At 43.2% G+C, this 22,760-nt stretch overlaps 1 protein-coding gene across 1 annotated transcript in view; it reads left to right on the forward strand.

The window, feature by feature from the left end:
• Positions 1-715: 715 nt before the first annotated feature.
• The window catches only part of elmo3 (engulfment and cell motility 3), a 34,801-nt gene continuing 12,756 nt past the window's right edge, over positions 716-22,760 (forward strand). Inside the window, exons 1-6 of the mRNA XM_056281830.1 lie at positions 716-890; positions 7,361-7,461; positions 17,010-17,050; positions 17,256-17,328; positions 18,590-18,640; positions 21,306-21,475. Coding sequence (XP_056137805.1) covers positions 7,384-7,461; positions 17,010-17,050; positions 17,256-17,328; positions 18,590-18,640; positions 21,306-21,475 — 413 coding nt within the window. The 5' untranslated portion in view covers positions 716-890; positions 7,361-7,383. The remainder of the gene's footprint in view (positions 891-7,360; positions 7,462-17,009; positions 17,051-17,255; positions 17,329-18,589; positions 18,641-21,305; positions 21,476-22,760) is intronic.

The following is a 22,760-nucleotide window of genomic DNA, read 5'->3' on the forward strand; positions in this document are numbered from 1 at the left end:
CCGTGGGATGGGCGTGGTGTGTGTGGGAGGCGGTGTCGGCGGCGGCGGCGGGGTGGGGGGCTATGAGCTTCAGTGCCCAGGGGCCGCTGGGGGTACTAATCCAGCCTTGGTTAACCCAAGTATGCAGTCAGGTAACCAGCACTGAGGACAGAAGACATTCTCTGAGGGAAAAAAAGTTAACAAAATGTGATCTTGCCATCTGAACAATTATCAATAACACAACACTAGACATACGGACCTCTGCCATGACATACAGAAACCAAAAATTTCCCTAGGAACTAAATGCATTTTCTTTAGCCGGAAAAGGAGTTTGTTTTTTGTAATTCTTCCATAGGCTTCATTGGAGTTGGGACCGTCGACTGGGACCCAGTAGCATTTAGAATACGTTTTTATTGAAATGTTGGAATTTATAATGCTTTTCTTTTGGAATTTTCACATTTAGAACGCGTTTTGTTGGGACTTTAGAATTTAGAACGCTCTTCTACTGGAATTTTACAATGTATAATGCTTTTCTGTTGGAATTTTATAATTCAGAATGCTTTTCTTTTGGAATTTTAGAATTAAGAACACTTTTCTGTTGGAATTTTAGAAAGCAAGTGCAAGGCATGCGCGGCGTCAGCAGTAGCAGCAGTGCTACATGTCCTCCTACAGGGGGCGACATGTGACCAACCCCTAACCAACCCGGAACTTTGAGTGATCAATCACTTCTTAGAACTTTTCAAGGGGCTCTTTCCGGCTGTCTACTTTATAAATCCAGTGTTTCTCTAAGATTATTGTCCAGTTAGGATTGTCTAGTTTACTTGGGGGGGGGGGGTACTTCCAGATGCTTCTTGAAACGACTACGGCGCATTCGCTAGGACGGTAGCCCAACCTCTCTCTCTTCAAAACAGGTAGGACGCGGTCGAAGAAAAGCGATGCAGCCGACTCGCACTGGCACTGGAAACTTCGTGCCTAATTCTCTGTAAACTTGGAGAATAGATTCAGTTCTCATTACCGAATGCTTATCGCCGTGGACGCCAGACCGAGCCTTACTGAATGTACGTTTGCTGAGACATTTACTACGCGCATTCAGCAGCCGGTTTTATCTAAACTTTTGTTCACGTTGAAAGGACCTCATTCACTGTCGTCTGGACATAACTTTACTAGACTGTACTGCTGACAGTCATGTGCGAAGAGTAGAACGCGCGAAATACTTGTATTCTTTTTTCGCATTTTTGTTGCTTTATTCCTGTTTTCTGCGTGCGTGTGTGTGCGTGCGTGTGTGTGTGAGTGAGGGGGGCAGTTTCCCAAGCCATGGCCTGTAGTCCCTGCTGGTACCAATGACAACAGACTAAAGTGTGTGTGTGTGTGTGTGTGTGGGGGGGGATAGTCAGGTTAGGAATTCTGGGCAGCTTGAAAGCCTCCCCCTTTACACCCCCCCCCTAGAAAGGGAGAGGGATGACTTTTGCAAGGTCATTCAAGGAGGCCTGTGGCACTTGGCGTGTCTAACAAAAGGCCTGCTTGCAGCTTGTGTTACTAAAGCTTCATTAGGTAAAATACAGTCACAGGTGAACATTGGATATGGCTCTCATTTCATCCTCTTCTCCCTATCCGTGTTTCTTAAATTCACTTTTCATGAATGTCATTTGCTCACTTTTGTAATGTACAGCAAACTTTGTTAGAGTGTTGCTGTTCCAGTTGTGAGGGCGAGTAAACTGTCGTGAATGTGGGTTTTCGTCATTAAGCCAACTACTATACGGTACTAAACATTATATCCTGTACATATCAAAGGGAAATTGGTATATATATATACTGTATGTTTGGAGAAAAAGAGGTGGGTCAACTCTTAGATGTGTTTATGCTGACTTCACTTGTGATCACAAGCAAACACATAAATATAGACAGTAGCATTAGTCACTACTTCATTTAGGAAACTTTGCCAACAGACACCAACACACACTCCCTCTAGTTAGGCTTTTGCAAGTGGAGATGAACTCCCCCTGTATACTGTAATGAAAGAAATTGAAATCACCATTTTTCTTTACTGTTCCCAGTAATTAGATAACACATTTTGTCCTAAGGCTGCCACGACAGCCGCAGTAGCGGATTGAGAATGCAGAGCAACATAGAGATAATAGCAATCATGTCTTGTGTTAGCCCCATATGTGATGTCAACTCTTTGTATCCTGTCACGCTGAGATTTGGTCAAAGAAGTTAACCATGGACGGCTATTTAGAAAAAAATCACAAGATTTTTTTTTTTTTGCATCTTCGAAGGCATGCTCATGATCCCCAAGGTCTCTGCATTCCCCGCTGGTGGGGTAAAATGTTTAGCCAAGGTGAAACAAATGTTTAAATCCATTATCTCGACAGCCTGTCCTGCGAGGAAGAGCAGCAGATGGTGCCCTCATCGAACTCAGAATTAACAACAAAGGCTGTCAAAATATTGGATTTAAACGTTTGTTTCACCCCAGCTAAACATTTTAGCCCACTGGTGGGACAGCAGAGATCTTGGCGATAATGAGCATATATTCAAAGATGCTATAGCTGAGTTGAAAACGGGTACAAAAAAAATAGCCTCTTGATTTATTCTTAACAGCTGCCTATGCTAAGTTATGTGACTGAATCTCAGGTTAACATAAAGTTACGAAGAGCTGAGGTCAAACATGGGCCTAGTCTTATGGATGGTTATTCTGCTGGTCTCAGGATATTCGTGTTCTTCACAAAAGTGTAACTTGTTTACGCAAACAACAAATGAAAATAAAACAAGTAAAATTGTCTTAGAACAGCGTTTATGTTGAATTGACAGAAAATACCTTTTAAATAACTGCAAGTGTGTTTCATGTGAGGCAGCTGGAGGCACATACCGAGACTTGAAGGGCTAGCACAGATTTATCCACTCCTGGATTGCAGAGGCATGCAGAATGCCACCCAGTCTTGCATGAGGCCTGTAGCATGTAGGGACAGGTCGTGAACATAGAGGAAGAACAGTGCTTTGTCCCTGGTGTGGGAAAACCCTGTCTGTTGAAAATCTTCTGTGCTCAAGTGGAATTTCCAGCTTTGAAAATCTGTTGAGCTGACAAGTCCAGGGACCCAACTTTGAGAAATGCTGTCTTGATCAAGGTCTAATATTTCTTTCTTGCACACCTGGTATGGTCATTTGACATCCATCTTTTGTTTGCCCTTCTTCTGTCTTTCTCTTGTATAGTCTCTTCCAGGCCTGAATCAGAATCAGTAGAAAGTCTGTCTTCTATAGATGCTATTACTAGCAATTAGGTCTTTATTTCAAGAAACCCCAAACAGTTCTATGGTAGTTTGGAAGTTGGCAGCCTTTTTGTAGATGCCAAAAAATGTTTTGGAGTTGCATGCGCTTAATCAGAATCAGAATCATGTTTAGTGGCCATTTAGGTTTGCACACACATGGAATTTGACTCCAGTTTCATGGCTCTTTCAGTGTATTTAACATAGAATAACAACACTACAACACAACCATCACAAGGATTGACTTACACAGGCGAAATAAGAGGTGATAAAGTGCAATGGTGCAGAGAATATATCAGATGCTGAAATAGATGTTAGCAGGTTACTTACATACTATATGCCTGAGGTAGGTGGACATGACAGAGAGTACCAGTATAGGTACAATGTGCAGTATATACAAAAGTCACACTTCTTACTGACTATAACAAGTTACTCATGTTCCATACCTGAGAGGAGCTATTTTGAAATTTCAAAACAACTCTAATTTTTTTGACATCAGAAGGTGAGGCGAAAGAGTAATATGACACCTAGTTGTTGCCCCTCAAGCTTTTACACAGATGGGCCTTCTTCTAGAGGCTGGTTTAATTCCACGTAACAGTGTTGTGAAAAAAAGAAGTCTAGACTGCAATGGCAGCTGTAATACCAATGGAAGGTAGGAGGACGCTGTCAAGGAAGATGGTTTCAGTTGCATGTTTTCACGCAGGTCTAATCTTCTTGACACTAAGACATTCAAACAGTTGTTCGACCCAGACAAAGGCAGCCCACAGGCAGTCTTTGTTATTGCTAAGCTATAACATGCCATTACCAGGAGTTTGCCCTTGAATTTGCTGACTCATACCCCTGTTCCCGATTGTACCAGAGAAAATCTGCGTTCCCTCAAATCCCTTTAAGATTATGTATTTAGCATGGAATTACCAGCTGTTGCTTTATTTGTTGGGTAAGAAGTAAAGTTGACCTTTGGCATCACGTTGCGCTTGACACATTAGTACAGTCTCTGCATCCTGGTGACAAACATGGCCAGCCAGAGCTGGCATATCATCTGTTACCCGAAGACAAACCTAATGTCATTGGGTTTTTCCTTTTGCTTTTTTTGTTGTATCTGTGGTCATCAGAGATTAGCAGGACTACAGTTTCACATCAATAAATGGCCCTTTTGATCTGGTATACACACTCCCATGTTTGTCTTGGTCCCTATGAGTCTCGGTCAGCATGTTGCTTTGATGGCAGTCTTTATCAATAGAAATCCTGTCTCAGGGAGCGAGACAGAGAGGTGAGAGGTGAGAACAGTATTGGTGTGTCGTCGTTTTGACAGGACTATTGCTTTAAAATCAGCAATAAAATCGCAGCTTTGTTTTAGTGTTTTAAATGCGCTCTCTGTGAGACTGTATAGGGGTTTTATACATCACACACCATGCACAAGCAGGCACGAGCTCCCCCTTTCTTTTCATTATTATCTCGAGAAGAAGGAAAAGGGCCTGGATCCAACGACGTTGTTTCCACGTGCTGAGTCGAGAGAGAGAGAGGGAGCAGGGAAAAGAAAAAGGGGAGGGGTTGTAGCCAACAAGAGCTTCTTCTGTATACTCTGGGAACACTATCTGAAGGCTGAGGAGGAAGTGAGTGTGTGTGTGTGTGTGTGTGTGTGTGTGTGTGTGTGTGTGTGTGTGTGTGTGCACGCACGCGTCTGTGTCTGTATAACAGAATGAGAGCCGTAAAGAGAGGAGAAGAGGGTAGTTGGGGAAAAGGGAGAACAGAGGAAGCAGGCTACGAGTTCTACGTATAAGCTGGTCTTTATATTAAACTGTGCACTGCCAGCATTTGGCACGTTCAGCTTTATATACTCGCCTATAATTACACAGTGAAAGAGGAACTTAATGCTCTATATATTCATTTTGAAAGTGAAAATTGCTTATTGGCATTTTACATGTTTTTGTTTTGTTTTTTTTCTATTTAGCTGGCGCTTTTTTCCAAAGCAACTTTGAGAGAGCCAACAAGTAGCTATATTTGCGTCTCCACCTACAGGTATCATGGAGTCTAGATAATAGTCATTTCATGGCCAAAAGTCAGTGGCATGTCAAGTGCTTACAGTATAAATGTGCATTAAATAGATCACCAGCAGTAATATAAGTAATGGATGGGGATTCAAATGACAACTTAGCTGGAAAAATGCCTCAAATCAATATAACGGTCATAGTTAAACACTTGGAGACAAAGTTTTTAGGCCTTGCTCGAATGAAGCGAGCGAGTATGTAGCTGTGATGGAAGCCGGGAGGGAGTTCATGCCAACATTTTGGGGCCGGGGGGGGGGGGGCCCACCTGTGCTTGTCACTTTTGAAGTGAGCATAGACAGTAAGCCTTCCAGAGGTGGAATGAAGAGGTCATGCAGAAGTATACATGTTAATATGGGTTTTCAGATGAGTTGGTGCAGTTTTTGGATCTGCCCGGAAAGCCTGGGCAGCAACAGGGTGCCAATGAGTGTAAGGATACAAAGAGAGGCATGACTTGTGTGCATGAAGTCAGATTGAAAACCAAGCGTGCTTAATTGTTCTGGGGTTTTTTTTTTTTTTTGCAGCAGCAGTTGGCTTGCACGGGCTTGGAGACCAGCGAGAAGTGTGTTAGAATTGTCTAACCCAGAGATGACTAGAGCCTGGATTATGAGCTGCATAGCATGCACTGATAGGCAAGCTTGGATATCCACCAATTATGAAGCTTTACCCTATGTTAGCAAAAATGATCAAACCATGGGGCATCCGGGTGGTGTGGCGGTCTATTCCATTGCCTACCAACACGGGGGTGGCTGGTTCGAATCCCCGTGTAACCCTGGCTTGGTCGGGCGTCTCTACAGGCACAATTGGCCATGTCTGTGGGCGGGAAGCCGGATGTGGGTATGTGTCCTGGTCGCTGCACTAGCACCTCCTCTGGTCAGTCAGGGCACCTGTTTGGGGAAGAGGGGGAACTGGGGGGAATAGCGTGATCCTCCCATGTGCTACATCCCCCTGGTGAAACTCCTCATTGTCAGGTGAAAAGAAGCCGCTGGTGACTCCACATGTATCGGAGAAGGCATGTGGTAGACTGCAGCCCTCCCCGGATTGGCAGAGGGGGTGAAGCAGCGACCGGGATGGCTCGGATGATAGACCCCTTTTCTGTTAGTAAACGTAGTGATGTTTTTTTGTGGGCGGAGCTTAGCTGGAGGCAAATATCCATACCTACAGCAGACAAAAGTATAGTTTAACGTTACCTTACTTACCTGATATGAAGTGTGCGCTACAAACATGAGCATTTTTGATGATCTCCTCAGTCCTTTCATCTTATCGCGTTTAACCAAAGTTGTCGCCGATCTTTTTGACTGGGAGTGGCAGCTTGTATGCAATAAAAATTCAAGTTTAGTTTATTACTTCTTCGATTTTGTCATCCAAAAACACAGCATGAAGACATGTTTGCTAACGTTAGCTAGATGATGTACGCTTGCCTGAGGACGTGATTCGTATTTAACGTTACTGCTTCTGGCTTTGTTTTGCCTCCAGCTGACGACTCGATGTACTCATTATGTAGGCTCTAAAAGGGTCAAGTACAAATGGGGAGAAAAAAAAACAAAACAAAAAACCGATCAAACCGTTATTCAGTTTAACGCTGCTTAGTGTTCGGTAATGTTTTTATTTGTACATAGCAATGTCATTGAGAATTGACTCTATGGCTGTTAATTAAATTTTTATTTGAGGGATCTGTATTGCTGCCTATTATATCCCTTATTCCATTAACTCCCTGTTATATTTCATAAACTTTCTTTGTGGTTAATCCTTATGATGGTGAAGAATCCTATGCCTACGCTTATGTAGAGTGATTATACCATAGTTATAAGCCTTTACTTTTTCGCCTGCTCAGGACACATTTCAGTAAAGATTTAAGTTTTGTGGGAAGACTCTTGGCATTTGTGGTACCGCCAACATTTTTTTTCGAGCAAACCAAATTCAGATACTTTTTCAAATGGGTAAAAAGAACCAACATAAAATCAACTTTCTGCATTGAAGATATCCTTCTACATTTTAAGATATCCTCTTATTTGAAAGCGCTCAGACCAGAGGAGGGACTTTCTTTACACTTTTCCATCTACTATATTTCCACAGCCAGTGTACCGAGACGTGCCAATATGCCACAACAGAAGGACATAGTGAAGATAGCCATTCAGATGCCTGGGGCTTACCCACAGCTCATACAACTGGATCAGGTAATACCCATCGCAAACATCACCACACACACATGCATACACATAGGGTAGCCTTCATACATGTATAGTCATACATTTATATGTTTAGCATATACAGACGGGTGACAAATGAAAGGAATAACCTGAATGCTTGGCCCCTACAGTGAACAGGTCCGGGGCTGTTATGCTGTGGGGGGTATTTTCCTGGCATGGTTTGGGTCCACTTGTCCCCTTAGAGGGAAGGATCACTGCAATGCAATACTAAGTTATTCTGAGTGATCACTTTTTATCCTGTGATGAGACATTTCTATCCTGATGGGAGTGGTCTCTTCCAGGATGACAATGCCCCCATCCACAGCACACGCGGGGTCACTGAATGGTTTAATGAGTATGAAAATGGTGCAAATCATAGGCTATGGCCTTCACAGTCACCAGATCTCAACCCAGTTGAACACCTATGGGAGGTTTTGGACCGACATGTTAGACAGCGCTCTCTACCACCATCGTTAAAACACCAAATGAGGGAACATATTTTGGAAGAATGGTGTTCATCCCGCCAGTAGAGTTCAGACTTGTTGGATCTATGACAAGGAGCATTGAAGCTGTTCTGACAGCTCATTGTGGCTCAACACCTTACTAATATTGGTTTTTCCTTTAATTTGTCATCCATCTGTATGCATGCACAGTACAGAATAAAAAGAACAGCTGCATTCAAGTTGCTTGTTCTTTGTGGAAACTAAGGTTGTAAACGATTAATTGAAGTTCAGTTAATTGCTGTTAACTATTTGATCGATCAAGCGTGTTTGGTGTTGTTGTTTTGTTTTTTTGTCTTGAATACACTAGCAAGGCCAACAAGGACCAGCCATACCAAAATAAAAAAAACAAACCTCTCAGGTCAAAGCTAACAAACAGATTATTTTTGTTGTACTTTTAAGCAAACACATAAACAGTTTTAGAAATAGGAGTCTTTGCTGAAACTGATAGGTGATACCACTAACATCATTGCCAGTGTAGTGTGAAACAACTACTGCAGGAGGATTGTTTTTAGCAGCATCTTAAAATATCTTCCAAGTGTGGTGAATATATGTGTTTATGATATCAATCCTTGAGCAGTCGATAGCAGACCAAGAAGGCATTACTTTTGTTATAATAATAATAATAATGATAATAATAATAATAATAAACCTTATTTGTATAGCACCTTTCATACATAAAATGTAGCTCAAAGTGCTTTACTTTAAAAACAAGAGAAACAATAAAACTCAACAACAATACAGATAAAATAAGTTAAAAGTAATAAAACATAGACCTAGGCAAAAAACATAAAACAAGGCAAGAAATGAAACCATAGTACAAGATAAAAAATAAGAGTAAAAGAAATAAAATGGAATTAGTTAAAAGCAAGAACATAAAAATGGGTCTTGAGCTGATTCTTAAAACTATCTATGGACGTTGCTTCGCTTATTTGTTGGGGGAGTCTATTCCAAGCCGTCGGTGCATAAAAACAAAATGCTGCTTCGCCATACTTTATGTAGTTCATTCTAGGGACATTGAGCAGGCCAGCACCAGAGGATCTAAGAGAGCGGCTCAGAAAATAATCGGTAAGCAGTCAGATAGGTATGAGGGTGCTAAACCATGTAGAGCTTCAAACACAAGTAAAAGAATTTTAAAATCAATTCTCAATGCTACTGGAAGCCAGTGTAAAGATGCTAAAACTGGGGTAATGTGATCTCTCATCCTGGTTTTTGTTACGACCCTTGCTGCCGTGTTCTGTACTAGTTGCAGCCTATCGATACTTTTTTGGGTAAACCAGTAAGAAGTGCTTTGCAATATTCTAGACACGAAGAGATAAAAGCATGTGCCACCTTTTTGGCATCTTCCAGGGAGAGGTAGGCTCGAATTGTAGTAATATGTTTTAGGTGAAAAAAGGCACCCTTTGTAACATTGTTGATATGTGATTTAAAATCCAACTCAGAGTCAATGATGACACCCAGTTATGTTAAAGTTACTGTGACAAGGTTCAGGCACTTTGAGGAGGAAAGACACTCTTGAAGCAACTTCAAAGTAGCAAGCTTTATCAAGCACAACAGCTAGCACACATTAAATTGGATTCCCTTTTCAGGAACAGTACAGTACCTTTAGTAACCCCTTTTACAGCAGTAAAGCAGTCAACAGTCATCTGGAACAAACATACATACTTCAGAGTGTCATTTGACAAGATGTTTGGACTTCCCCAACTTAGCCTGTCCAACTCACACACATTGATAAACAGAGGTAAATATTGTTTACAGGTGTTTACAGGGGCCTATCTCACATAGCAGGATTTCTTGTGTAGTTTTTTTTAATTTCAATCTTAGTTTGATCCAACGCTGGATTTTATAGCTGACAAAAGTGGATCACTGTTTACCGGGGTACATTGTCACATTAAGTTATAGTACACACCTAACCTGCTGTGGGACAGCTTAAGTTCAGGATCACGCTCATAAGCAGATCTCGGACCAATCAACTCTCAGCGCTGTAAGAGATGCCATTACCACACATTTTTGCCACATGAGAAATATCACTATAAAAAGGAAATTGTGAGACTAAAATATTTATTGCTTTTCTCGCTGCCAGAAAAAAGCAAAAAGGACACGTCAATGCTTACAAAACATACTCTAGATAAAAAAAATTAAATTGTCTAATAGGCATATAGCTAGTCCATTCTTTTCATATTCCAAACTTATTTCCAATTTGAGGTTTTTTTTTTATGCGGATTTTTCCCCTTTTTTCCCCCCAATTGTACTTGGCCAATTACCCCACTCCTCCGAGCCATCCCGGTTGCTGCTCCACCCCTCTGCTGATCCGGGGAGGGCTGCAGTCTACCACATGCCTCCTCCGATACATGTGGAGTTGCCAGCCGCTTCTTTTCACCTGACAGTGAGGAGTTTCGCCAGGGGGACATAGCGCATGGGAGGATCACGCTATTCCCCCCAGTTCCCCCTCCCCCCTGAACAGGCGCCCCGACCAACCAGAGGAGGTGCTAGTGCAGCGACCAGGACACATACCCACAATCCGGTTTCCCACCCACAGACACAGCCAATTGTGTCTTTAGGGATGCCCAACCAAGCTGGAGATAACACAAGGATTCGAACCGAAGGATTCCCTTGTTGGTAGGCACTGCTACGCTACCCAGATGCCCCCAATTCAAGAGTCTTTATTGGAGCTCCTTCAGTTTGCAGCCTAACTCTTGTGTCTATACGTACAGGGCCCTAACAGAGTCTGTTTGTACCTGAGAAAATAATTCACTGGTTATAAATTATATTGTGGCCTACCAAACACACCTTAAATAAATGGGCTTTTATAGACACATGAATATGTGATGATTACCCTGTATAGAAGTTATTGTATTATAGGTTCAGGGGGGTGTAGAGAATTTGAATCTTCCTAGAATTTACATAAGAGTGAAGGAGGCAGTCACCTCATCTGGCAATATGTGTTGACACAAAAATATCTGCTATGTCAAATGCAAAAGGATGCATTTACTTCTGCAACTCCATTAGAGCACACAATGTCTCATCATCATTGTCTTCCCCCTAAGAAGAAAACATGGTAGTGTATTCATTATATAACCCATAAAAGCTTGTGATTCTTGCACAATGCTTGCTTTGATACCTCTGTGTGAGGCTTCATGATTGTGTGTGCTGGTTCCAATAATTTTAGAATTTCCTTCAAAACTGCAAAAGAGAAATAGACTCAGCCATATGTACTTGTATCACAGTCGTTAAGCACAAACTCATATACCCTATATTAAAGAGGTTTGCTCGGAGTTGCCAGCAGCAGGGTCAGAGCACACGACTTCCTGGACCCCATCCATGATAGAACGCACTTCATTTTTAGAGAGGGCCAACTCCTCTGCTGGAGCATATTCCAGCAGAGGACACCCTCCTGTACTTTCTGGTTCACTTTTTCCAGTTTGCTGAAAATTATCCATCCATCCATTATCCAAACCGCTTATCCTGCTCTCAGGGTGCTGGAGCCTATCCAAGCAGTCATTAGGCAGCAGGCGGGGAGACATCCTGGACAGGCCGCCGGACACACACACACACACACACACACACACACACACACACACACACACACACACACACACACACACACACACACACACACACACACACACACACACACACCTAGGGGCTATTTAGTACGGCCGATTCACCTGACCTACATGTCTTTGTATTGTGGGAGGAAACTGGAGCACCCGGAGGAAACCCACACAGACATAGGGAAAACGTGCAAACTCCACACAGAGGACGACCCGGGATGACCCCCAAGGTTGGACTACCCTGGGGCTTGAACCCAGGACCTTCTTGCTGTGAGGCGACTGCGCTAACCACTGCACCACCGTGCCACCTGCCCCAAATCATATCAGTTCTTATTTTGTTTTACAGTACAATCAAAACACCATGGCATGGCAACAACTTACTACTTTCTATGATATTTTCAGATTTAATCTTGATCTGCATCCAAGATCTATTCACACCACTTGGATTGCAGCTATAGAATAACGAAGAAAAATTAACTTAGCCTACAAACCATCGATGCAAAGTACACTACATAGCCAAATGCATGCGGGCAGCCGAACATCACACCCATATGTGCTTCTAAAGCTATGCGATTAATATGATTTGCCCTTTGCAGCTACAACAGCCTCCACTCATCTGGGGAGGCTTTCCACTAGATTTTGGAACATGGCTGTGGAGATTCACTCCTGTTCAGCCACAAGAGCTTTAATGAGGTTGGGCACTGATGTTGGGGCTTCTCCCCAGCATCAGTGCCTGACAGTTGACGTTCCAATTCATCCCAAAGGTGTTGGATGGGGTTGAGGTCAGGGCTCTGTGCAGGCCAGGGGCGGATCTACAGGGTGGCAAAGGGTGGCAGCTGCCACCTCTGGGACACAGTCTTGCCACCCCTGTTGCCACCCCATTTATAAATCAGATAATATGTTTTTAAAGTATATTTTATGTACATGCATGGTGAAGGTCAATGAGACCCGCGCCAAACTCATCTCAAACAGAAGTCGCTGATTTAGAATCCCCCTCCCCCTCACAGGCACGGATCTACAGGGTGGCAAGGGGTGGTAGCTGCCACCTCTGGGACACAGTCTTGCCACCCCTTTGCCACCCCAGGAAAAAATCTCTAGATCCACCACTGGTGCAGGCCAGTCAAGTTCTTCCACACCAAACTTAGCAAACCATGTCTTTATGGACCTCGCTTTGTGCATGGGTTTTTTTTATCATGCTGAAACAGGAAAGGATCTACCCTAAACTGATGCCTCAACTTTCAAAGCACACAATTCTCTAAAATATCATTGTATTCATTCATTGTATGGGCCAGCCAACGCTTGGCATTGTGCATGATAATCTTAGGCCTGTGTGCAGTGCTCGGCCATGGGAACCCGTTTCATGAAGCTCCTGACAAACAGTTCTTGTGCTGACATTGCTTCCAGGGGCAGTTTGGAACTTGGTAGTGATTCTTACAACTGAGAACTGACGACTTTAACACACTATGCGCTTCAGCACTCAGCGGTCCCATTCTGTGAGCTTGTGTGATCTGCCGCTTCACGGCCAAGCTGTTGTTGCTCCTAGATGTTTCCACTTCACAATAACAGACTTACAGTTAACCAGAGCAGATCTAGCAGGGTGGAAATTTGGCCAACTGACTTGTTTGAAAGGTGGCATCCTATGACAGAGCCACACTGAAAGTCATTGAGCACCTCAGTACAACCCATTCTACTGCCAATGTTTGTCTGTGGAGACTGCATGGTTGTATGCTTGATATTATTCATCTACCAGCAATTGATGTGGCTGAAATAACCAAACCCACTCATTAGAAGGGGTGTCCACATACATTTGACCATATAGTGCACTTGTTATGGCAAGTGAAGATAATACATTTATGAATTTATTATAATCACTGTTCCTTAAATAATAGTGCAGTGATAATGAAACATGAAATTACACAGTCAGCAGTTTTCCTCAGCTCATGTCCTCAGTCTTGGCAGCAGCGATGGTGTTGCATTTCATGGTTATTGATTTATACGCTATTCTGCATGTTTCTATGTTATTATTTCTTGCTCCTCTGCTAGGAAACAAGGACCCTGAGACCTCTTGATGGCCGTTTGCAGCAAACGTCACACTCCTATGTGTGACATGTGTGTTGTGATGCCAGTTAACTGTGATGGAGTTTGTTAGGTTTTGTGAATCTGATACTTAGCCAGGAACCCTGACTATGTTGAACACGTTTTGTAGGAAAGGCCCCAGATGAGCCACTCCTACTTATACGCACCTCCATAAACATATCAAAACCACGTCCCTGCCACAGCTGCCTATCATGGTACAAATGGGAATCAATCAGAAGAAAAAACTTTAACATAGTAAACGTACCAATACTTTCGAGGTTCTTATTTTCCTTAGTTCTGGAGTGTCCTCTTTTACACCAGTTCCTAATTGGGTGCGATGCGAACAAGCGCACATCAGATTGTTTCAGTTTTTTCCAAAGACGATGTCCTAACCTGCTCCATGTGTCAGTGATCAGGTGAGTGACGTGTCGCTTGTTTGAAAAATTGCTCACCCTGGCTGTATTCTTGTGGTTTTGCTCCACCTCCAACCTGTTTTCATTGGTCAAAATAGACACTGACGTCCTTGAAGTTTTCGTTTCCCCTCCTGTCAGCAGTAACACCAGCCATTAAAGGAACTTAAGAAAATTAAATGACTGAGGAAATGATTAAAACTTAAGAAAATTACATTAGTTATGAATAAATAACTTAGACGCTCATTTGCAGAGGGAGAAATCACAAGTGGTGCCAGAAAAAAAATCTCATCCCCTCCTTGTGCTGTGACATCGCTCGTATTATATCTGGACAATTTTCCGTGCTCCATCCACTAAAGTTGGCTCACTCGTTGTATGTTACGAAGAATAACTGGTTATTTTGTGAGTATTTTTCCTCTTTCAATCATTCTGCTGGTATGCATGCTCCATGCTGCATACCCACACCAACTATTTCAATTGAAATTATTTACCTTTCAGTTGGTCACATTGCTTTAACTTTTCTGAACAGGAATGTGTGCTTGGTAAGTTTGGGTATTTGAAAAAATATAGCTTTAAGCTGTTTTAAACACCATGCCACCTTGGGTGGCACGGTGGCGCAGTGGTTAGCGTGGTGACCTCACAGCAAGAAGGTCCTGGGTTCGAGCCCCGGGGTAGTCCAACGTTGGGGGTCACCCTAGGTCGTCCTCTGTGTGGAGTTTGCATGTTCTCCCTGTGTCTGCGTGGGTTTCCTCTGGGGGCTCCGGTTTCCTCCCACAGTCCAAAGACATGTAGGTCAGTTGAATCGGCCGTACTAAATTGCCTCTAGGTATGAATGTGTGTGTGTGTGTGTGTGTGTGTGTGTGTGTGTGTGTGTGTGTGTGTGTGTGTGTGGGCCCTGTGTGATGGCCTGTCCAGGGTGTCTCCCCACCTGCTGCCCAATGACTGCTGGGATAGGCTCCAGCATCTCCGTGACCTTGAGAGCAGGATAAGTGATTCGGATAGTGGATGGATGGATGTTTTAAACACTGGAGCAAATTTAAAATGAAATGTAAGCGAGTATTTGACTTTAATGTGTAAAGCCATCTTTTCATGGACCAACATTTTCCTGCGTTTACCACACCTTTTTAGTAGGGTGTCTTACTTCAGGAGGGCACACTTGATATGATGGTTGGATTACAGTATGAACTCTGTCTCTGCCTGGGTCACTGAGTCTTGGTCATGTACTGTACCTTACACTGCGTTGCTTTGAAAGGTTTCATATGAGAAATAAAGCGGCAGTAGACAACACTTTTGCTTTAACTTATCATTATGAAGTAAATGTTGATTGCACAGTGTAATGGCTATAGAATAATGACATCAGCATTTAGATTGGTTCCCTATAAGCCTCGCTTTCACTATACAATTCTGTCTACTACCGGGTACAATCTCATGGGAAAATGAAGGCTCGATTTGTGGCACAAAGGAAATACATCAACCATTGGGGAACCAAAATAGGAAGAGGATAGCGCTTTTATTTTCCCCGGTAGCTATCCCCAGTAGCAGAAATGGCGAACAGTAGAACAACCGAATTGACAGTGGAAACTACCTGGCAAGAGAGAGAGAACCCCGTCGACTGAGGAGGATAAGATAGAAACCAAAGTAAAACAAGAGTGAACCTCAGACGGGCATTCATTCGGTGGAGCATGCTGCAGTGTTGTATCGAACTCTGTTTCCCCATCGAGATCTGTTCCCCCCAAGCAAGGCAAAAGTGTTTGCATTGAAACAGGTAAGCTATAATTTACGATTAGGTTAAGGTAAGCGTTAGGTTAAGTTTAGGGTTAGGTTTAAGTTAGGTTAAGGCTTGGATTACATTGAGGTTAGGCTAAGGTTAATCAAGTGTCCCGGCATCGAACTCTGGCTAGGGGAAAACAGCGTTCAGTGCAACACCTGGGACTTGAGAGGGTTCCAAACTGATAGTCAGTTGGCATTCTCTCTACTGGATGAGTAAGTAACACAACTTGCCTACTTATTAATACCACCAGATGTTTTACTCTGCCTTTATCATAGCAGTGAGATCAGGATTTCTAGTTCAAATTGGGATTCTTATGGTTTTCTTTTTATTTAACTTTTTTTTAACCAGTCATTAAAGAACACGTTCTTGTTTACAATGGCAGCCTGGCCATTGTAAATAAGTATTCTTGCTTTGGACACTAGCCAGGCTGCTAATAAATGGAAAGTGATCCGGTTGTGTTTGTGACAGCGGCGCAAACAATAAAAACACTTTGAGGGGCGGAGGGGGGGGGGGTTTCAACAGCCGCTTTATATGTATAGGGCACTTCCTAATTGGTCTTCAGTGACAACAAGTTTTATCGCCATGACTTTACGCACAACATTCCAAATGGACCATTAAGCGTGTTAATTTAAATGTGAATGTCCATTCCATCATTTTAGTTTATTAGGTCCTTGAAGAGTAAAGTGACAATAAGCTTCACTAGTCCATCAAATTATCTCTTGCTGGCCCAACAGAGTCCAGCAAAAAATCCTCATTGGCTTTGCAGGATTAACCAAGAACTTCTGATTGGTTGACCTCCTTAGCCACCACTAATAACAGGGCAGCCATTGGGTCTACCACAGAGCCCGAAGACATTCGATTGGTTGACCACTGGGCTGACCACTAATGGTAGGATAGCTAAGACACAGATATGGTAGTAGACTGGCTTTTTATTTATGTGCAGATGGATCGCAGTAGTGTTGGGGACATTCTCCATTAGCTAGGAAAGCAATTTTTGGGATTTCCTCTTTTCTCAAACAGTGTTTGCAGCCAATGAAAACATTTGCAATACTAAAATCCCATAAAAGCATATACTTACAAAGGCATGTGTACAGTACTACAAGAAAAAATAATTTGACTGTAGCTTGTGTGTATTTTTGTTATTGTTAGTTGCATATATGCAACAGGTGTTTGTTTTCATGGCCTTGTGTGTTTGTCTGTCCATTTCGCTGTGTTTTTTGTACAGAAAAAGCCTCTCTCTGCTGTTATAAAGGAAGTCTGTGATGGGTAAGTGGATTTGTGCATGTGTGGTCGGTTTTGGCTATTTGTCTTGCAGCCTGCTTTTCTGTTAGTTTTTATGCAAGTGTTTCCCCAATATTCAATAATAAGGATGTTAGACTGGACATTATCTGTGTGAGTATAAATCTGTGTGTGTGTGTGTGTGTGTGTGTGTGTGTGTGTGTGTGTGTGTGTGTGTGTGTGTGTGTTTTAGATGGAATCTCCCGGGTCCTGATAACTATGCTCTGCAATATGCTGACGGTGTGCAGACATACATCACTGAATCGGTGAGTCAGATCGCTTGCAGAGAGAGGGATGCTTGTTGCCCAACAGTGACCTCAAATGTTACCACAAGACCACCCTACCCCCTCCTCTGGAAGGGTTATGTTGGGGCTATAGAAGTAATTATAATGCCATTGGATTGTTTTGAAACAGACAACAGGTATTCACATTAAACATTCATGCTGTAGGTACAGAGATGCAATGTTATTCATTTTGGTGTCAGTCAACTTTTATGTGAATGTTCATGTTGTGGTGTACTTTCTCTTGGGAGAGGGTTTGGACAGTACACTTATTACACGTAGCATATAGTATAATACACAGGCAGAAAATTGGGCCAAGGAGGTGTGAACTTGCTACATAGGTTAAGGCCTAGACTTTGACACTGAGTAAAACTGAGTAGGACCTTGGTCTCATTCCTGGTCTTGATCAATTTTTTTTGCAGTGTCAGTTTGCAAGGTCAACATTTTCACACTGACAGTCAACCTGCATACTTGGCCAGTCCCTGTTAAAGGGATGTAATACACTGAGGGTCTGACTGAATTTAACACGAGACTGGATTAGAATGCAAATTTATCACCCCAATCTAGCTTGGAAAATTGAAGGTGCCAGTCATGTTTTAATGTAACAAAATAACAATTGTCAGCTTATTTTTCACCTCAGTGGTCAGCAAAACGATGCCGTTGACATAGTAACTCATAAGCTTTCTGAACCCTATCCAGGACTACTGCATCCAACACTATTTATCATTTTATTGCGAGACTTCAAAGGTACACTAGCCAGAAATGTTGAAGAGTTGACTTGAAACATATTGTTTATTCTATTCATTCACAGTGTAGGACTATGTGTGGCCTTGTGTTGTGTTTGTTTTATGTGTATCACGAATTTTGGCTGTGATGTTACTGTCTTCTAGTCTTGAGTTTAGACCAGCCCTCCCTCCTTTTCTTATGTTTTTTTTCTTCTGCTACTGATTTCACAGTTTGTGAGTAGTAAATTGTAGGCACCTACTATATTTGTCCTGGTGGGGTTTTGTGTACGTGATATTGTGCTGTTCATGTGGGTGCCTTTGAAGCGCTGTGTCCCATTGTCTACTAGTAGCTATTTGGTTTCTTCTCCCTGTTAGTATGTGTGCATGCATATGTATGTATTGTTTATATAGAAGTGTGTTGTATCATGTCTGTTGTGTGGTTTGGCTGTGAATGCGTTGAATTTATTTTCTTTAAAAATGTTTTGAAAGTTTTTTCGTGTGTATGTGTTTGCACATTCTAGAATCGTCTGGACATTAAGAATGGTTGCATACTACGTCTGACCAAGGCACCAGTGAGTCTGCATCTCCACTAGGCTCTTAGCCACCCTTTCTCTGTCACCTCCCTCCTTCCACATTCCACCATTACCTACTCACTACCTCTCTCTTGGTCTTATCAGTTCTTCAACTCTCTGTCTCACTCACGCCTGTGTGTATGGCTAAAATTCCTGCCAAGAGTGAGTCACAAAATATACACAGACAGTAGAATAAATCAGCATACACTTATCACCACGAGGTGATCAACATAGTTTTGAAGAATAACAATATGATGTGAATAACTCAAGTCAAAGGGGTCCCTTCTGTTAAATAGCAGTAAATACTTTGGGGGACTCGGTTGCATCTTGTTTTGAGCTCCAAGGCAGTGGATTCATTAATTTTCCAAGGATGCTGTTTCTGATTTTCATTCTCTGAATGCCTTTTGGTGTCGTATTTCTTTACTGCATTAATATTTAAAGTACCCCTCCAGACAGGGTTTAAAGTTCACAAATACTCTGAGATGATTAATGTATTGTTTAACATGGTTTTCCCACATAAAAAGTAAAATAAATAAATGAATAAAAGTAAGTACATCTACTCTTTCTCTTCATTGAGAAATTCAGGATCTATGAATATGCAAATGTCACAGGCCTTGCGCCCTGCCCACCACCGCTGCTTGCTCTAGGTTGACCGCTGAAAGAGTGATGCACATCAAGATATATTGTTAAAGCAAACATTGAAGGGATTCAGCCATACATGTTTGAGCCCCAGTCAGACCCAGACTCGGACTGTTGTGCACCAAAATCGGCGACTAGCAGACGTATCAGAATGGTAAATGTAGTTAGAATTTTTTCTTTGTTTATGTTGCTTGTCAGCTTGTAACAGGCAGGGCGTCTAGGTAGTGTAGCAGTCTATTTCGTTGCCTACCAACACGGGGCTCACTGGTTTGAATCCTCAAATTACCTCTGGCTTGGTCGGGCATCCCTACAAACACAATTGGCCATGTCTGCGGGTGGGAAGCCGGATGTGGGTATGTGTCCTGGTCGCTGCACTAGCACCTCCTCTGGTCAGTCAGGGCACCTGTTTGGGGAAGAGGGGGAACTGGGGGGAATAGCGTGATCCTCCCATGCGCTACATCCCCCTGGCAAAACTCCTCACTGTCAGGTGAAAAGAAGCGGCTGGCGACTCCACATGTATCGGAGGAGGCATGTGGTAGTCTGCAGCCCTCCCCGGATCAGCAGAGGGGGTGGAGCAGCGATTGGGATGGCTCGGAAAATAGGGTAATTGGCCAAGTTCAATTGGGAGAAAAAGGGGGGGGGCTTGTAACAGGCAGTGGCTGACACAGTAGTGGTTGTGAAACATACAATAATATCTGCTACGATGATACAGTGTGTTCACATTGCCACATTGTTATTACGTAATTACACACAAGAGGTCCAATCAAAGTTTGCAGAAAGATATATTCTGCCTGGCTGAAATTTTTATATTATGTGTAATATCTGTTTATCTTGATAGCCAACCAAGTTTGCTTGGAAACTGGCTCATTGGCAGTAGTCTAAAATTCAAAAGTGCTGAGACGTCAGGCAAAGGCGACCCACACCGGAGCAGGGAATCCCCCAATGCCGCTGTCAGCCCCCGGAGCCCATGACGACAGATGCCTTTAGTGGCTCCGCTGGAGCAGGGGTGGGGGGACCCGTGCAAGCCTGGTCAGGATTGAAGTCCAGACTAGAGAAGAGGTTTACATTGCACACCGTGGTGTTTTTTGGGTGAAAAATTATGCACTTTGGGCCACCGTCATCATTACATATGACTGAACTTTGAAACATTAGCTAAATACATAGTTTACAGTTTTACTATTACAAAACAACTAGCAGCAGCTAGCAAAAAACTAACAGATAATGCTATTTATAAATCACAAAGGAAATTTGTTACATGCAGAAAGCTTTCATTTGACTGTTGGTTGAGTAAAAGAAATACATAGCTTACATCCTGACTTCCATTCACCATCGCAGTCCAGGATAAATGGTTGGCACAGCATCTTTAAAACTAATTTCTTGTGAAAACCTGGTGACTTTTGCATTAGGTAATGGAAACTCTCCTCACTGAAATGAGCATTGCAGATATGCAGTCCCTCCAGGTTTGTAGGCATGTGAGCTCAATGTCTAAATAAATTCCAACCATTTCAGCAGTATAGTGGGATTTTTTGGTAGATAATGGCTGGAAGTTCAAGGTTCTGGTTTACATCCAAAAACTGCACACTCTACCATGTTTGTTGTCAAAACGTTGACTATGCTATTGGCTCTCTGTACTGACAAGTCCACTCTGCGAGGCTTCAGGTTTCTTTGCCCACCCTGCATTTGCATATTAGACAGCAATTGGCTTTTGGATTTGTGGCGTACCAAATCTAGCTTACCCAGGGTACATTTGAATCTCAGATTTTAGGGAAGTGCACAGACAGCTCCTCTTCCAGTAGAGGAATGTGAAAACACCACTCTAGTGACAAACTTTGCACAGTTACAAGTCAGTATAGTCAAGGCCACACATTTTAGGGGACACAAACATAAAAAAAAACAAAATTTTGAGTGGAGGGGTACTTTGTGGATGTATGTGTTTGCAAATGCACATGCTTCACAATATGTTTGTACGTACTTGTAGGTCATCGTTTGAAACTGCCTGTACATTTGTATATTTTTACTAATTTAGGGCCGGTGTGCAGAAGATCTTTACAAGGGCATCCAAAGTTCAGACTCTGGTGTGCGCTGTGATTCACTTAAGCAACTGGCCAGTGTTTCCACAGATGTGACCTTTGCTCAGGAGTTCATCAGCCGAGATGGACACTCCCTATTGGTTAAGATAGTAGAGGATGCCAACGAGTAAGTACTCTCTGTTGGTGTGTGAGTTTGTCTGCACTAGCGTAAATGTTCATGAGTGTGTGTTCATTATCAGCCCCTTCCCTTTCACCTGAGGGGTGTGTGTGTGTGTGTGTGTGTGTGTGTGTGTGTGTGTGTGTGTGTGTGTGTGTGTGTGTGTGTGTGTGTGTGTGTGTGTGTGTGTGTGTGTGTGTGTGTGTGTGTGTGTGTGTGTGTGTGTGTGTGTGTGTGTGTGTGGTTGGCTATACTGCCAGCAGGAGGTTGTGAAATGTCTAGTGCAGTCTGCTAAGCGAGTCATTGCATGTACAGATGCCTACAATCTCCCTCCCTTAGCTTCTGCTTCTGGCCACCCCAGCCGGGGTCCAGGAAGCAATGTTTAAGCCTTCTGTGGTCAGTACATAGTCTCTCTCTCACCAAGACTTCTACTATGCCTCACCGTGGCAGCCCATGGTAACTGGCGTTTCGCGACCTCTGGCTGCTGGCTGAATTAGGAAGGGATCTTGGAGCTGCAGTCATCCCTAGAGATGTTTTCACCAACTACTGCCCCACTAGCATGTGGGTAAACTTAAAGAGGTACGATGGCTAGGGGAGTATACCCTGAACTCAAATCTGCAGCTGGGGATAGGCACAGGCGGAGTCCAGAAGACCAGAACACTGGCAGTCCCTTGCAGCTCCAGCCAGACAGAGGTTGTCATAGAGCTCCTCATGCCACTGGACATCTGTCTGATGGAGCGAAGATGGTGGGAGTAAGGACTCTGCACCCACCCCCTCACACTAATCCTTTCCCTGTGGTGCCCAAAGCCTTGTCAACCTTTGGGCGCCTCTGCAGAAGGGTTTTTGAAAACAAAAACCTGAAGGTCAGCACCAAGGTTGCCATGTACAATGTGGTATGCACCCCCACTCTGTTCTATGGGGCAGAAACCTGGACCCTATTTAGACAGCACATCATGAACTTTGAGGCCTTCCATGTCCGATGCCTTCAAAAGATCCTCGGCCTGTCCTGGGAAGATCAAATCCCCCATACTAAGATTCTTTCCATGACCAACTCCATCTACATGGAAGCAGCAGTGGCAAAAAAACATCTTTGTTGAATAGGGCATACTATCCGCATGCCTGACCACCGCCTACCCCACCAAACCCTCTATGGGCAACTCAGCGATAGAAACAAGCCGATGAGGGACAAAAGAGGTGCTATAAGGACTGTACCAGAGACCTACCAGAGGCGCTACAACCCCATCCATCTTGAACCTCTAGCACAAGATAGATCGGCCTGGCAGGTCACCTGTGC

This window comes from Lampris incognitus, chromosome 6 (genome assembly GCF_029633865.1).
Source record: "Lampris incognitus isolate fLamInc1 chromosome 6, fLamInc1.hap2, whole genome shotgun sequence".
NCBI lineage: Eukaryota > Metazoa > Chordata > Actinopteri > Lampriformes > Lampridae > Lampris > Lampris incognitus.